General features: G+C 39.4%; 1 protein-coding gene across 1 annotated transcript in view; it reads right to left on the bottom strand.

The window, feature by feature from the left end:
• Positions 1 to 328: 328 nt before the first annotated feature.
• LOC121960541 (cadherin-18) overlaps positions 329 to 17,728 on the bottom strand; it is a 73,139-nt gene continuing 55,739 nt past the window's right edge. The window contains exons 10-11 of the mRNA XM_042510304.1: positions 10,814 to 11,065; positions 329 to 834 (exon numbers count right to left, since the gene is read on the bottom strand). Of these exons, the coding sequence (XP_042366238.1) occupies positions 329 to 834; positions 10,814 to 11,065 (758 nt within the window). The remainder of the gene's footprint in view (positions 835 to 10,813; positions 11,066 to 17,728) is intronic.

Raw genomic sequence — 17,728 nt, 5'->3', positions numbered from 1 at the left:
TTTTTTCACATATCCACTCATATGGATTTCAGGACTTTATTGAGCAATAAAAAATATACACCAAGGAAAAATATCATTTTCCTTTTCCCCATATTGTTGTTATTCCTTCCCAAAATCTGATTCAATACTTCCAGATGAACGACCCATGATCCAAAGCGACAAAATGAAAAGAAAAAAAAGAAAAGAAAAAGAGCAGTCTTTTTAGTTCAACAGTTGAAGTTGTAAACCACCGGGAACAGTTTGAAAGCATCTCTGTTTTTTTATTGTTCACTGAAAATTTGAAAAAAATTTCAAACAGATTTGGTTTGGACAGGAGTGAAATCACAGACTAAGTCGTCACATCTGAATCTGCCTCTCCGTAGAGTTCTGCCAGTTTCTGGAACTCGGGCCCCCATTCTTCCAGGTAGTTATAATCCTGCTCTGATTGTGTGCCAGGAGTGTCTAAAGGGCTGATGGATCCTGTGGGTGATCCCTGGCCCTCGTAAGCATAGGTCTGGAGGGAGTCGTAGGGGGGCACACTGGTGTCCATGTCGGCCTCCACCAGTCTCTGCTTGATGAACTCGTGTACGTCCACCTCGTCCAGCTGCACCGATGGGCTCCGGTGGCTGCGGGACACACTGCAGTGTTTTCTTGCCTCCGGGCGAACGTCCCGTCGGAACTTGAGCTCCTCAGCGGCAGCTGGGTTACGGAGGGCGATTATGTCGAAGGCCTCGGTATCCTCCTCACCTCCGCCCTCGTCATCGTAGGTAACCACATTCTCTCTGATGTCCTCCTCAGAGATGATAAGGGGCTCTTTCTTGCTCCGCCTCAGTGTGATGAAGAGAACCACGATGGCTGAAAGACAAAAAAAGAACTTTTTCAGAATGTGTTGAGGCTAAAACCCCTAAAAAATGAATATGTTACAATAACAAGTAGAATTCTGTGGCATAACTTCATACAATAAACTGACATCCTTAATAGCTGCAGACAAAAGTCACACAGAAAGACAATTGCTTTTCTATATAATTAAAGTGACAAACTACTCATCCAACGAACATCCCATAACACAGAGCAGCTGAATGTGGTTACCATGCTCAGCCATGTTTTCTTAACAGCCACCCAAATGAACACAAGCATATTTTATGTGCATATTTATCCGATTTTCCATCAGGACACTTAAACTATCCAAGCGTTGGAGAGTTGTAAATCAATAATATGCATTACGGCGACATTAGCTGTGATGTTTGAATGCAAGCTGTTGAAATGATGACAATATACACATTAACATCATCTATAGAGCAAATCACATCCAGCCAAAATGCAAAACAGCCTGTGAAGACAAAGCAAACGTGTCGACATATGGAGGTATGTCTCATGTAAATATCTTTGAGTTTTACACAGAAAGAATGAGCCAGCTGCGCCACATAAAAAAATATATATATATATCACGTTTCTCCAGATGAGTAGCTTACAGTGTATCTTTTCCAACTGTTAATGAAGTCCTGAAGCCGAGTAATATTTGATGACATGCTCCAGCTTGGAACTTGTTCCTACAGTACAACTAATGAGAGTTATACTTCTTCGGGTTAATGATGACCTCTCTGCAAGATGTTAACACTAACATCTATTTAATAAAATGGCGTAAGCTAGGGGAGTACATCGGTGCAGTGGTGCAATCTCTAAAAGGAGTTCATTATGTTACATTAACAGAGACGAGCGAGCTAGATCAGTGTTCCTTCAGAGGCTTTTTGCTTCACAATCAAATTGCGTTGAACATTAGCAGAAGAAAAAAGGTTCAAAGGAACAAAAAGGGATATATTGTGATATAAATGTTTTCAGCATTTTGACGCTCCACATCACACTGTTACATACTATATTTATGTAACCAGCCACACACTATAGTGTTAGATCAGCCTCTGAGAACTCCTTTTAACACGTACAAGGTGAGAACTCGGCAGACAGACTAAAAGGTGGTGGTGGTGGTGGTGGTGGATTAAGGCAAGGTAGAGGTTTCAACTTTCATAATGTCAAGGATGCAACGATGCATTTGTGTTAATCTACTGTATTTACTCAAGCAATGCATTTTTATATTCATATTGTGGGGACCGTGGCATGCTGTAGACAGACTATAAAGTGATTTTCAAAGAGCACATTTAAGCCTCAGAGTAGACTCGGAGTAAAGGTGCGTTGACACCAAGCTTGAGCTGCTTAGTCAAACACTGGAGCCTTTACTCTTTCAGTTCACTTGGGCAGGTGAAAATAATCCCATTCCAGCTGTGGTGGTACTGAATAAGTGGACCAAAGCAGAGTGAAAAAGCAGGACCTCTTCCAGGTTTTGTCACAACTGAGAAACTGAAGCAACAACAGTAAAAGAAATTACCTTTTGATGGGAAAAATATAGACAGATTACCTGTTCACAGAGCCTCTATGACATAAAAATACTGCTTTTAAGTAAAGCACTGTGGTCACATCATTTTGAATCAATCCACTACATTAATACAGTGGAAGTCCCAATGCATGACTGCTGTGAAAAAAATTAACCTGCTTCAGCATTTGCCACAATATAGCCAGCCCGTTCTTATTGCAAATTTGTCAAATGCACCCACTATGTCAGTGCTTTCGGTGTACAATCCGTGATGCCAAAAGCCACCTTCAGCATCCACCTGCAACATGGCTGTACAGTGTCAGCAAAGTGGCACCACGTAACCAGTGTGTGTGAGATCCTATTGGTATAAAGCAGCCTTGCAACTGCCACAATGATATGTAAGAAACAGCAAGATTTTTAGGGAGTGTTAACTTTCAACAGTGTGTTTTTTTTTTTTACAAAAATTAATGCAAAAAAATTCATAAATATCCTATGTAATCATGAGTCAGCTATTTATGTCTAACCCCAATGTTTGGGAATGCTGAGATCAAATGACCAATGCACTGATAGAGTAATGAAGGAAAAGGAGTTAGGTTTGAGATGTTAGATGGGTCACAAAACATTAGACTCTCCACCAGGACACAGGTGTTTGCAACTGTGTAAACTCTGAGTGAAATCTGAGACATTTCAAAGTGTATCTTCACCATGTTTCTTTTTCTAAACCTAAGCACAGTAACTTTACTTGCCTAAGCCGAAAGATGCTCAACCATGTTTCTTTTCCTAAACCCAACCTCCGTAACTTTACGTTAGGGATATAACTTTACGTTTAGTACATAGCATGATTCCTGGGGCACAATTTCATAGGGTATCAAAGAACCGCTGCATGAAGATATGTTGTCCAAGACCTTTATATTATCTCACCAGTATTGAAAAAACACAACCCAATCAATGCAGATCCTTGCATTTTTTTTAAATGCCATTCTTGACCTGAATACCAGAAAAGGCAAAATCTTCTGGCAATGGGCTTCTATACAAGACAGGTGGACAGGTAACATACCTTAATGCTTGTTACCTACTGCTTGCCTACTTCTCATGAAACATGGTGGAAGGGTGTACATGGGGCAAGGAAGAACCCATTAAAATTTTGGAGTGGATGAAAGGGGGGATGCACAGGACTTTGGCCTTGGCGGAGGTCTGTGTTGTCCAAGTGCCCCTCTAGTTTCTCATGATTTTATTTGTGCACGTTCACCCCAAGAAATGCACAATTAATAAGATTACCTCAAACCAAGTAGTTAAGTTAATCAGGTGAGACCCTAAGACACTGATAATCCATTCCCTGGTAGGAGCTGATAGGCACTGGCATACAATAGCCAGCAGTTATGCTTGGAGACTAACCTAATAAAATGAATTAACTTAGACTGGATTCAAATTCCAAAAGCTATTTCTTTCTATGCTTTAACTGCAGGGTCTGGAATCAAACTTTTTAGCTTGCCAGGATAATGGATCACTAAAACTCTGTCGAGTAAATGAACTACTTGTGAGCCCATAAGGCATTTCTCTCAAGCTGTGATTGAGTTGTAGTTGTATAATGTGAAACTAAATGTAGAGTGCAACAAAGTAAACTTTTCCATTATGGACTAAAATGTTTTCAACTGTACCCCAGGACACCTTGTCACTGAAGTGATGATGCACAGATTCATCCCTACATATATTTCATTTTGTGCAGTTTTTAGCTGTATTTTAATGAAATGTCCCCTAACCTGCATATGATTAATGCATGCAAAAAAAAAAAAATCCAAATTCACTTTCCTCCACCTGGTGCACTGGCACTGCCTAAGTACGGCAAGAGAGGGTGTAAAAATGCAATTTGTGTGTGTGAGTGCTTATCACTTGACTTGTTTAAAACTGCCAATTACACAATGCAAAGATGTGAGTGTTTGGGATTGAGTTGGGTAAATCACTTTGATTAGAACTAGGAAATAAAGAATGTAGTATATTCATTTCCTGCACAATGCATATTTTTGAATTTCTACATTTTTGGCCACTATCTGCTCCCACTATCTACAGTTTTAGACCTCACTGTGGTTCAGAGGTAAACAGCCTCAATGTAATGACTCGGTTAATGCACCTTCCAGACTGCACTTTCAGCAGTCCATGATATACTTGTATTTGTTGTACTTTCCTCTCCACTGTACATACTATATTGTATTACACTCTCTCCAATAATGGTCCATTCAGGTCATTTCATTTGCCTAGCCAAGGCCGGTCGAGGTCTAACTGTTTCTCAGTACACCGCTTATGTCACCAGGGAGCATTACCCCAGTCTGCAGATATACAATTGCTGCAGCAGGAGCCACCACGAAGTCTCATTTATGTTGCAGTCCTCCTGGTTATGGAAGATTACACTGGGAGACTACAGGGACTGTATCGTAAAATAATGTCTCTAATCCAAGTAGGAGGCTATTCCTTGTAACTTTTTAAGTCACTCCCCAACTCGGTCTGAAAGGAAAAACTTCTGAAACAGAAATAAAAAACATTAAAAACATCACAGCTGCAATACTTTAAGGCTACTGTTCGTTAAATTGTCTCATGTTTTTGAACCTGAAAAGCAATCTTAACTCAATAAGGCTTATGCTGACTGTTTGGTACTAGTCCTATGAACTTGCTGCTGTTGCACTGACACAGTTTTAAAAACACATTTTGAGGGACATATTGGTAGAAATGCAATATAATAATCTTATATATGATTTTATTAGTGTATAATCACATGACACTAAGAAACACTGCATTTTTGTTAGCCTAGAATGAGCCCCTCTTAACTCCACGGGCCGTGTTTATGTGAAAAAGCGCTACAAAGGCACTTAAAAAAATGTATTCATTAAAGACACCGATATTTTGGTGAATGATGGACTGAACACATCACTTTACAACAAATGAGCTTGAATAACAGCATTGTTCCCTCACTTTGGGGACAGTTATTGATGCTCATGCGTTTTAAGGGCACCTGAGGATTAAAGCACCTGGCAATACAACACAACACTGGAATGGTGAGTGTTATTGGCAATTCAGACAACGCAGCCACTGGTGTTACAGAGGCCAGTTTGTATAATTATTTGAAGACGTTCTATAAACAAATCAGTGTAGATTCCAAATGAGAAAATCTCACATTTTTATGCAAATTGCACCCGCCGTGTCTGAAAAAAGATGTCCAAATATTAGCCACATTGACAACAAATTCCAAATGACACATTGAAATGAAGCATTTGACAAGTATAGGGATGATGACTGCTGATCACAAGGAATCATTAACAAAGGGTAAGACTACAAGCTGACAGCCAAAAAGTTCTCCCACGAAAGTCAGACTCCCAAGTTTTTTTTGTCTAGGACCTGGTCTTTTCGTCCTGTTATTGCTTTCTCTAAATTGCGTGCTCTGCACAACTGACACCATGGCATATTTTTCAGCTATAGCGGCTGTTATGAAGCCACAGATGGAGCCCGTAGCAGCTCGCTTGGAAGCATATGAACTTTATATTTTATGCTTTCAAACTGCTGCATAATTTGGTTCATTCAGGCTAAATACAATTTCCATTGCATCTACAATATACCTTCACTGCACCTATTTTCTTTTCACTCTCTTCATAGTAACATGATACGTAGTTTAAGTAGTAAAACATACTCACATTGGCTTTTAAAGGTTATTGCTGTTTTTGATTATATAGTAGTTCATTTTGTTTGGGACGTGGGCAGTGGCAATGATTGGTGGCCCCAAAAGCTCAAAGCTTGCCATTATAAACTGAGTCAGCTTATAGATAGTTTGTATCCATTTCTGGTTTGCTACAGGCTTAATTAGGATGGCTTATTAGAGGGCTCAGAGATAAAACATGGACATTAATCGGACGGACAGAAAAACAATCACACAAACAAATCACTGACTAGCAAAGGCAAGTGAGAATTAAAACTGTGACTCATGTCTATATAAGTGACACCACCACTTTTGTCTGTCGGCCACTCAATTTTAGAGTGCATTTCTAAAACCAACTTGGCACACTTTCACTCTCTTACTCTTTGTTCAGCCTTGAGCAGCTTGTGTTTAAATAGCATTGTTGACCAAAATGAACTTGAAGAGCGATCTCAAGGTTTTATGGGAGCGAGGAGATAGATTTGAACAATTTCTTGGCAAGCTTCGGCACATACTGAAATTCAGGATAAATTTGTTGTTTTATTACCAGATTTTTGAAAGCATTAAAAAAAAAAAAAGAAATGTTTGTCAGTCCGCCACTCTGGAGGAGGTCTGGCTAACATTGTGTTGTGTAAATGGGGTAAATTCAATCCGTACAATATAATCACAATACATATAAATCATAAACCATCCACAAAGTTGAAATATAACCAAATTTCACCTCCTCCTGCTATAGCTAATTTATGTCTGCCAAAAGCTAAAATTAGTAACAATAGTTAACAACTCTTCCCTTGCATATAGTTGTGTTGTTCTTCGTGAATACTTTCCCTAATGATTGAGTGGAAGTTTAAACATAGACCGGTCTACTGGTCTAAAAAAAGAAAACACATAAACATCACATACATCACGATTGATCTACATGGTTGATAATCATTGTCTGAACAAGGATTTCCTGTTCATTTATGCTTATGTTATAGCCTTTCTGATGATCAATGATGGGTTTTTTTTAATGTGTTTTTTTTTGTTTGTTTGAAATTTCTGTGAAAACAGACAATAAAATATTATCTTATCTTGTGTTTTTTGGCAGCTGGCCACAAATATATTTTTTTATTTTTGGATCATTAGGGGTGCTCTCTACACTGTTGCTCCAAGCTAGGAAGTGTTCTGTTTTTCCATTAATTAACAAACAGTTAAGTTCATTACACATTAACTCCGTTTGGCGCTTTGGTGTTTCTTCTCCCCAGACAAAGTGCTAAGAGTGCACGCTGACACTCCCATAGTGCGCTGCTCTGGATAATCAAAATGGTATATCCAACAGTGCTCCGAATTTACGAGCAGTCCAGTTTGTGCCAGTGTGTCTCTTTTCGAAAGCACCCTTTTGAAAGGAGCAATGGGGGATTTCAATGTGACGTGTTAAATTTGTATCAACTGACACCTGACATTGAATTTTTGATCGGTTTTATCCATATTACGTTGTATGGATTGGGGATAACCATGCCCAAATCAACCCAGCTTCAGGAAACTAAAAAAAATAAAATGACAATATTCAAAATTTGGATTGATGATTGATTCATTTTTGATGCTTTATATTATGCATACAAGACCCTCAATTGCATATTAGGAAAACATTGATGGTGATTTGGGTTTCCAGAGGCTTTATACATTTTTTCCTCTCTGGATCTCCCTCAGGAAACTGTGGTTGAGAACCCCTGGTCTAGTTGTGTCATGGTTTCAAATACTACTTTTGTTCATTTATCATCTATTTATTCACTCGGTTTGTTTGTACATTGTGTTCTCACTCTGCTGTCCTCGCAGAGCTTGTCACTCCTGCCTGCCCTAATCAGTAGATTAATTTCACCTGCTGATCATCACTCACCTGTTCCTCATTCCTCCCGTCAGCAGCTCCCTGGTATATATACCGGTCCACTTTCACAAGCTCTTAGCCAGATTGTCCCCACAGTGTACCCCATGCCTTAGCTTTCCCAGCAATTCTTATCTACAATGTGATCTAGATTTTGACCTTGCCTTGATTCTGCTTCATCCCGACCCCTTGTAAATGTGTAAATTGCCTGGATCATCTTGCATCCTTGCATTGTTTATTTGCTCAGTCAAGACACTCCACACTCCGCTTTGTTTACCTGCCTTCTGAGGTGTGCTCTTGGTTTTCCATCTATGAACTGTGACAAGCTGACTAATTGTGCACATCCCTTTCAAATAGTGATTAAAAAAAAGAAAAAAGATGGCAACTTTTATTAATGCCAGGTAAAAATAAAAGAACAGTGGATTGGATCGCTTTATACAGACACTGTATCTAGATCACTTCTTGATATTAGGTGTAAATTGGGTCTATAAGTACTGAGGTTTTTATACTAAGTCTTGCAGCACACAGAGACTAACAGAATAGGAGGAGATGGTTGTATGACATGCAACACAAGTCCCAATTGGGCTTTAAACTGAGGATACTGCAGTTACTTAGCATGTTTCTTAAGACCACTAATCCACCAGGACGCCCACACGCAGCAACCTATTTATTGGTATGAATGACTGAGATAGTGAATTATGAAAAAAATGCTGCAGAAAAGTCAAATTACCATTCAGAACCCAATTATTTTCTAAACAAAGAATATTGTTATGGTGGATTTTTATTTTAAATGCCCTTCTTAAATCATTAGAAAAAAAGAATTGCTAGTTTTTGTTTTTTCTCTCCATTCCAAAAGACAAATAATCTTAAAGAAATTGCCTAATAGTAAATATTATTTTATTTTCAAAAATTAATTAACTCATATCAATGATTAAAGTGATAACGTGAGTTCTAAAATACAAAATATGTTCTCGTTTTTGGCATTGTGACTAAAAATATCCTCAGTTTCTAAAGCATCTTGTGAAAATAATATGTAGGAAACCTCCAGAGATGAATATTCTGTGAACATAATCAATAAGATGCATTGAAAGCTGACTGTATCATAAACAAAACTCAAATATGAACAGTATTCCCCCTATTTATTTTCCAGTGAAATTAAACACAGTACATTCCAATGGATGGATATTTTTGAAAAAAAACAAAAAAAAACCTGTGTAAACGATTTAAATCTGTCATGTTTCTTTTTGTTTGATTGATAGACTGAAACCTACTTTGTACTTTTTCTTTTTTTCATGCTCGGTTATGCTTGTTAAAAAAGGGGCCGTGGCTCGACTACAGTCCACTTTAGATTATTTGGGACACTATGATTGGCTTATAGACATCCCATCAAATGTGCATTTGTGTGGTGTCAGATGTCAACAATCATAGCTCTAGACTTCCTCTAAAAGTTATGTCCATTGGAATGGACGGAGGATTTGAAAGGGTTAAGTTGAACCTGTTTATTTTGTCTGTGACGCTTTGACAGAATCTCTAATCTCATGGGGGTTGAAGGGTCACCAAACCGCTGTCCACCAGCTGAGCCATGTGTAAGACATTTCACTTGTAAATGTAAAGTGTGAACCCAAAACACAGCACAGGTCCAAAATAAATAAATAAAGATGTGTGATCAGTTCCTGCCTCTAGCTGTTTCTCTTTGTCCTAACTAGATCTGCCTTGTGTTGATGATTAGGGATTCAGCATGTGTCTTTCACTCAAGCATTTGCTCCAAACAGTGGTGATGGCCTTTTGTTCGCCTCAGCCAGAGGCTTTGGCATCGAGGAGGAAGACAGCCCATATGAATATGCATAACCTTCACGCGCTAATGTCCACAGACAATCGCTGAAGAGAGGAGGGGAAAAACGATGACGGTGAAGCTATGTTATTAGACAGTGTTTTCTAATTACTTTGCAGTTTGGTTTGCAGAGGAAGGCGACATTTCTCACGCAAGTTCAGCTGATGGGAGATTATTGACTTCAGTATATTTGATCTTAGATTCTGTGCCATCTTTCAGATATTTTAAAGTGTAAAGTCCACATTCCAAACTCAAATTGTCAAGATTACATCTGCGAGTTTTATATATAATCATTTGCTGTGACTGCAAAGATTGGTTGCTATAGTAACAGTAACTAGTAAGGCACACACTGAGTGAGGGCATGCTCTTTTGGGTGCTGCAACGAGCTGGCAACATGGATGTGGCCTCCCGTTTCACTTTATTCCATCTGGGAGTTTTATATTCATGGCGCAGAACACGTCCGTCACACATGAAATCAACAAGAGTGGTATCTGTGTTGGCTGTCACCACATTCCTCCATGCTTGTCCTCTGCTCCTCTTGTCTCAACATGCGATGTCAAACATGTGCCAGGCGGGGAGTGATGGGGAAGGAGATTTAGTTTGCATAGTAAAAAGAGCTGGATGTGACTTTCAAATCATCAACAAATGTGATTTAAGTCTTATCTAATTTTCTGATTCTAGCTGCCTTTCTGAAATGTGAACCCTCGCTGCTCTTGGATTCCAGTTCTTGAACTACTTATTCTCTGTGTTCTTTCAGTTGTATACGCCTCCCTCTCTGAATCACACTGACCCTGCAATCTCCATTCCACTCTTCTTTGCTGTCTTTATCCTCACCATCTTCTTTTTCTGTCCTTCATATTCTTTTTTTTCCACCTCTGCCCTATTCAGCTCTTTTTACTCTCATTCTTAATTCTACTTGTGTCCTCGGATGTCTTTTCATCTCTCTCTCCTCCTCTGCCCTTGTCAAACCCTTTCAAAACCCTTCCACCCTTCCCTGCTCCTCCATGGTTCATCTCCTCCGTCCATGCCCTCAGGATATTTGCCCCCGGGCAGCTCCCCCCTCCTGCTACAGTCCCCACAGCGCCTGTCCCAACTTACCCAGCAGGATGACGATGCACAGCAGGATGGCGATGAGGGCCCCTGTGCTGAGACCGGCCGAGGAGAGGAACGCCTCGCCCTGGCACATCCGGATCCTCCCGTGGCGCTGGCACGGGCACACCCGCAGGGTCAAGGTACTGGTGCCGCTCAGCGACGGCTCCCCACCGTCCCACACAACGATGGGTAGCTCGTAAAGCTCCTGGATCAGGTGGTTAAACCGCCGCCGCCTGGCGATGATGCTGGCCGTGCTGTCTGTAATGCAAAAAAAAAAAAAACATGTTCAGGAAAATGAGACCCCTTGGCTAAAAACACTAATTGATGCTTTCCTCTTTATTCTCAGTTGCATCACTCTTTCAGCGGAGCCTGCAATTACCTATTTATACAGAATCATCTAGCTAAAAAAAAAAAAATTCCAATCTACAGCATTTCCCATTGTAAATTGTATCTTTTTGCTTTTGAAGTATCTCAAGCTGGTAGATTTCTTAGTGTGTCTCACTGCAGCTTCCCCATGTGCCAAGGCTAATTAATTTCAAAGGTGTTCATTTACTATTTTAATGCGCTGCAAAAGAGCATTTCACCTTGGCCTCTGCTGAAACACTTCTGTTAATGGAACATGTCATGTAGATAAACAGGAATAAAAAAAGGCTGAATTTGTAGAGAAGAAAAGAGCAAACAAGAGAAAACTCGAGAGGAATGTTTTATGAAAAGATTTGGCAAAGAGGAGAAAGCAAATAAATACACAGATGTAGCACTTGTATACATGTGAAAAGGAGCTCACTTGTTATGTCAGTACTCTCATAGCTTTGTTTACCACACCCTTATTTATTTTGACATCCTTGCATTGTGGAAATACGGGGAGACTGTGTAAATAAGGAGCACTGTTAAATGTATATAAATGTATTATGCAACAGTAGGAAGCATATAGAGCTCTTGCACGATCAGAAACTGTGGCAACATCCCTGACATAACCGCCATTAGCCATTCGGTGTCATTTATAGTCCATTTGCCCACCAAGTCACATCTATGCTGCATTCCCCTCTGCCATAGGCTATTTTGTTCGAAGTGTTTTGGGAAAATCAGAATGCCAGCTGAGCGCTAGAAACTTCTATCACGGACAAAATTAAGACACAGTTGACAACTGATTCAGTGCATCTGTAACTTAGATCCATGTTTTTAAACAAAAATATAAATAAAATACAGCAAGATTAGATTTAGTCTTCAGAGCTTGCAATAAGGACATTTCAATTTCAAGATAATGTTAGCCCATATTTGCTCAAAGAGTACCTTGTGTTGTGTACCTTATGTTTTTTGTGTGTTTTCTTTTTTTTCTTGGATCGTTTTTTCCAATGTCTTTGTGACTAAGTGACTAATAGGGCAACAACTTTTGAAATTGGTCCAATATTGAGTAAGAGGGCTGCAGCCGGCAGCCGCAAATAGGCTTAAATCAACAGTAGTGGCATCTGTGTTGGCTGTCACCACATTATTCCATGCTTGTCCTCTGCTCTTCCAGTCACAACACAAAAATGGATACAGCATAGTATGACGATATTTTTGTGCGGAAATGTTGTATCAATACACAGAAACCAAGTATTCTTTTTTTGTTACATATGTTATTAATATACAAATTCTACTTTTGGTTGCTTACAACAATAATATAAATTTCTAGTAAACAAGAAATGTTTTACTGCAATAAAAATGAATGAAGTAAGATGAACAGATTGTTAACTCTTGTATAACTCAATAAAATAAAGGTTTTTAAGTTTTCTTTTGGGAATATAATTAACAGCTGAAAAAGGTAATGAATGTTAATATATCACAATATATTTTATCCCAATACTCAGCATATTGCAACACATTTAAGATCTCAATAAAACTGTATTGTGACTGAAGGTTTGTGATAATATTGTATTATGGGGCCTCTGATGATCCACCCCTTATAAATAGTAATTTTAGTGTGAATAAAGCCAGCATATTTTCACATCTAATGTTGTAAATCCAGTGTTTATTTCAACCAAATGAGATTTGGTGATTGTTGAAGCGTAAAGAAAAACCAAGACGGCTTTGTAAGTTATATTTTGCGTCCATCGATTTTGCACAAAGTATGTTTTTTGATGATTAAGAAAATTCAGTTTATTTAAATGAGATACGATGGGTCTGTCATTTCAGGGCTGTCTGGTTAAACAAAAAATATGTCTATTTCTGTAGGGATCCCCTCCCAAATGCTGTCTTGCTTTACACAATCTGAGCCTTAGTCACTTAGACACCAAACCATGGCAAAAAAAAATGGTCCAAGTTGAAAAATACAGAAGTCATACTTAAACACTTTACTGAAATTACTGAGTAAAGGATGGTGATTATAGAAGTTGAATAATTTAAACCATTGATTTGAGAAACTTTGCACTGCTCATGTTTCCCTTTTGCTTAGCATAGCAAAGTGTTCTAACACCACTTCAGCTTTAAAATATTATTTGTAGTTGTTATGCATAGCTGCCATTGAAAGCTTGGTACCAAAATACAATAAGATTATCATAACTTTTTACCGCAGCCTTCTATCTGCACAAAAAAAGAAGAAAAAAAAACTTTTGTTGAGTTGTTTTCTTTTGCAAAAGTACACACAGAGCTTATTTGACATTTGGTGTGAGTGTTAAATACTTCCTTTCAAAAAGCATGCATGCTAAGAAGCTTACACCAACGAGTGTGCCATCACACGACCACTTCGCACGCTAGGTTCATCTCACAGTCTTCTGTCAGGAATCTAATATGCAATCCCTACAGGTATGTGAGGGCTCTTCAGAGGTTTTATTTCAGCGGGAGATTACGTGTCTGTAATATGTGAGGTGTCCAAATAGCAATAGTTTGGACTATGCAAAGCATTAACACAGCACAGACTGATATTCTGCAAAATACCCCTTAAAATGTTTGTACTATGAGATAAGGAATAAAAAGAAAACAAGCAGCTACAGTACATGATCATCCATCCCTGTTCATTCAGAGTATATGGCTCGGTGAATCAGCTACCTGGATGACTAACTTGAGCCTCACATGACTGACTAAGTAGAAACTTGCAGATGACACATTGATATATTTTCACACGACATTCTGAGTTCCAAAAATGCTGAATCGTGCACAGGGGCAACCTTTTTCCTTTCCACCCAGCGAGAAAAACACCTCCGCCATGCTGTACTATCGTGCTGCTGCTCTGAGACCTCGCCTCCCACTCCAATCTCTGCTCCATCTATGAATAATTACAATGATCGACAGTTGGAATGACAACACGTACTTCAAGCTTTATTAAGTCAGACTCACAGTATCACCGTATCAGCAAGCAGATGGGTGGTGATGGTGGTGTGTGTGGGGGGGGGCTTTGAGAGAGTGGAGTGGGAGAGATGCAAATAACAAGGAAGAGAGATGGGGAGTTGCAATATGAGAGGAGAGGGAGGCAAGGGGGGTGAATGGAAGAGGTTGTGTGTGTATGTGCGTGCCAAAGAGAGAGCAGAGGACAAAGACGGAGGCTGAGGCAGAGAGACAAATGCTGTGTTTGCTGCGTCCGCGGTTACACTTTGAAGCACATACCCACAGCAGCATGGGTCCTTGTGCAGACCACGACGAGGAAATGCGCATCAATAATGTCATGCTAATTTCACAATAAAACCACCTCTCGGAGTAGGTGGGTGCAGGAGAGCTGTGCATTTTGTTGATTAACACCAGAGTGAGATGGTCCATCCACATAAGAGGAGAGACTGCACGAGTTAACACAGTCACATGTCACAAACCGTGTTGTGACAGCTTGTGTGCTATGTTGCAACAGTTCAAGCCAGGTGACCACCGAGGAAATGACATAAAATACTAGCAATCAATTTCCCATCTTTTTTTCTGCTGTCTTGGCTTCTACCACATAAGAAAATGCCATTAATATGCATGTGTTCGAAGTTCCATACAACTGTGTGGAATTCCCCCTGCACTGGGTTCGTTAAGCCAGCGTATGAGCCACTAACTGGAAAATAGCCTTATTTTTTTCACTTTTCCAAAAGCACTAGAGTGATAGGCAAAGGATCACTTGCATAATTTGCGTATCACATAAGCATTCTTGCTTCTTCGTCTCAAATTATAAAGTGAAGTGAGATTTCACAGCAGCAGATTAAAAGTCTGCAGCCGTGCAAAAATTTGACAATTTTAGGGGGATACTTGCCCTGTTGCACGCAACTCTGTGGTCACTCTTAACTCTTCAAATTTACTTTCTTGATTTAAACATTTTATGGCTGTCCCAACAAGACAAATCCATTTACACATTCAGAAAGTGTAAAACCATGAAATCCCTGATTTTCTGTATTAATTGATACAATAAGATACGTATGCTCATGTACATTTAGATTTAATTTATTTACCATACAGTATATGCAAATATCTTCAAAGGGCTGATTCACTGTAAAGCATGTGCCGTGTAATGGAAAAAAAAAGCAACCCAACAATAGACACATGCGACGCAACCACCATCTCTGCAGACTTCACACTTGCCTACATATGCACTTATCTGTTTTCCTTGTGAACTTTGGTGGGTGTGTGTAGGTGCCGCTTATGGGATTCAGCACGAACCTTCTCTCCAGTTGCTACTTGGAATATAGATTTGGTCATGCTGTGTTGTCAAGCATGGCTCACGTTCATGCAGCTGCAAATTTTAAGACGTGGTATTAAGTAGGTTCTGCAAGGATTTAAATCAGCACCATTGTCCTTTCAGCTTGCAGAAGCATTATATTTTTTGGAAGTATCATTTTAAAAGTTTAACGAATTTGGTTTTGTTGCAATTGGTGGAATACTTTGGGATTCTGTTTTGACCTAAAAGACTCTGTATTGTCGGGTTTTAATCAGTGCAGCCACCCTTATCATTAATAAATATTGTTGCTGTCAAAGTTTGTTTACCCCCCCCCCCCCCCCCCAAAAAAAAAAGGGGGGGGGGGGGGGGGGTCACATACCACAGAACAGGGAAAATACATTACAGGTCTATGGAATATTATATAATGGCTCTGAATATTGATGAATGGCTCAGTGTTGTTCAAACACTAATATCATTTCATGCAGAAATAATAGGCCTGTCATGCAGAATCACAAACACCAGATCAAGAGACAAATGTAACAATCGCCTTTAAAGCAGCCACCTGCATTCAATAAGGATTAGTCTGACTCGGTAAGGCTTAGCTTAACAAAACATCCCCGGCAGTGACTACAGATAGCAGTTAGCGATTGGGCTGCTTGTACAAGAACAATATGTTTGCCCACTGCATGGTTTCAGCCTATTCACACAGTCACAATATGGTATGTTTGTTCCATAAGGTTGTGATTTGTGCATCTGACTTAATTATGGGCTAGCTTGCACCTTTCTGCAGTAACAGTAAAAGGGTACGGCAGAGTACTATTATTATGTGTTCCTTTGTTACACAGAAACAAATTGGTTCACAGCTTCAATGTGTCAACAATGACTGCACACATATTAATAAATATTGGGTTATTCAATAACAAAAAAAAATGTTATTCCCCTTTTCTCAAACCATAAACACAGCGTAATTGGCAACATATGAATTTTGCTTGAATAATAGGAAACTCACCACATACTCCAATGAGAGATTGTAACAATTTTCAGCAGTATGTTGAGCAAGTTTTGACAAAACCAGCATGAGACAAGCTGCTCTGCCCTCCTTGCACATATCATGCAGTTTCAGCAGATAATGGGTGTTTGGGAATCTACAAGTATAACACCCATTGCAAGTGTGAACGACATAAAAGCTAATTAAACGTCCCACATATCAATGGCTTGATGGCACTTCTTTCAACACAGTTGATTAACTGTAATATTAGAAGGTCCTCTGCATGCACACTAGAGGAAGATGCCTTCAGAAATCAATTGATCTATTTAAGTATGTGGGTTATTTAGAGATCATAGCGTCTGTTTAATTGCCTTTTTAGAAGCAAATGTCAGACCAATGTGACAGATGACGAGATCAAAGAGGCATTCAATTTCCAGTCATTGTAAAGTATGCATAGTCAAGTTGATTATATTCAAAGGGCTTTTAACCCAACAGGTTTGTCACAAAGTGCTTTCCGGGAGCAGCTGAGCAGCAGCATCCCCCTTGTTTTTCAGCCTTAATGGCACCTAATATGCTGTAGGAGTTTGACCTGCATTTATTGTAGCACATCCAGTTCTTCCACTTTATCAACACATCCGCAAGACAACTCATTGGAGCCTTGCTCTATCGCTGCAAACAAAGATCACAATTCCACAGCAAGAGAAAAGCCTTGATCTAAATCTATGACTGAACCAGTTTTTTTTTTTTTTTTAAAGCTAAAAATCGACATTCGCTGGGTTTTGTCTGACTTTGAACAGAGACGGAGCTATTACAGGTCTCCGTAGGAAAAGCACCAATCGTAACAAGATAATAGCTTTAAACAAAGCTGATATGATTGCAAGTATGGAAAATAGCTTTCCAAAAAACCCATAATGCTTTAGTTAATGGGTTCTTTTGGAAGCCCTTATTGTTAAATTAACTGAAATGAGTGAGGAATCAATTGCAGATATCATCCGTTATTTAACTAAAAAAAGGTAGTCATTAAACATATCAGAGTGTCTCAAACTAAATCCTTTTTTTGCCTTCTGCAAAAAAACTGTGCAGAGAGCAACAAAAAAGACCCAAGTTTTGTGAGGATCCTTTGTGAGCAAACTGTAAGCGAGGAGGAAAGGAGGTCATGAGAGAGTTAGTTGTGTGAGTGACTGAGAGGGATTTTCGTCAGTTGCACAACAACAGAGGGAGGTATTAGATGCTGGCACAGAGCAGCCACCAACTGTTGGTCTGCTACAACAGCAATGAAAGAAGCTGCTTCGAGTGTGAAGAGCTTACTTTAATTATCAGACACACGAGTCAACAG

This window comes from Plectropomus leopardus, chromosome 21 (genome assembly GCF_008729295.1).
Source record: "Plectropomus leopardus isolate mb chromosome 21, YSFRI_Pleo_2.0, whole genome shotgun sequence".
NCBI lineage: Eukaryota > Metazoa > Chordata > Actinopteri > Perciformes > Serranidae > Plectropomus > Plectropomus leopardus.
Note: the sequence above shows the minus strand (reverse complement) of the source record. Positions and strands in the feature narration are given on the sequence as shown.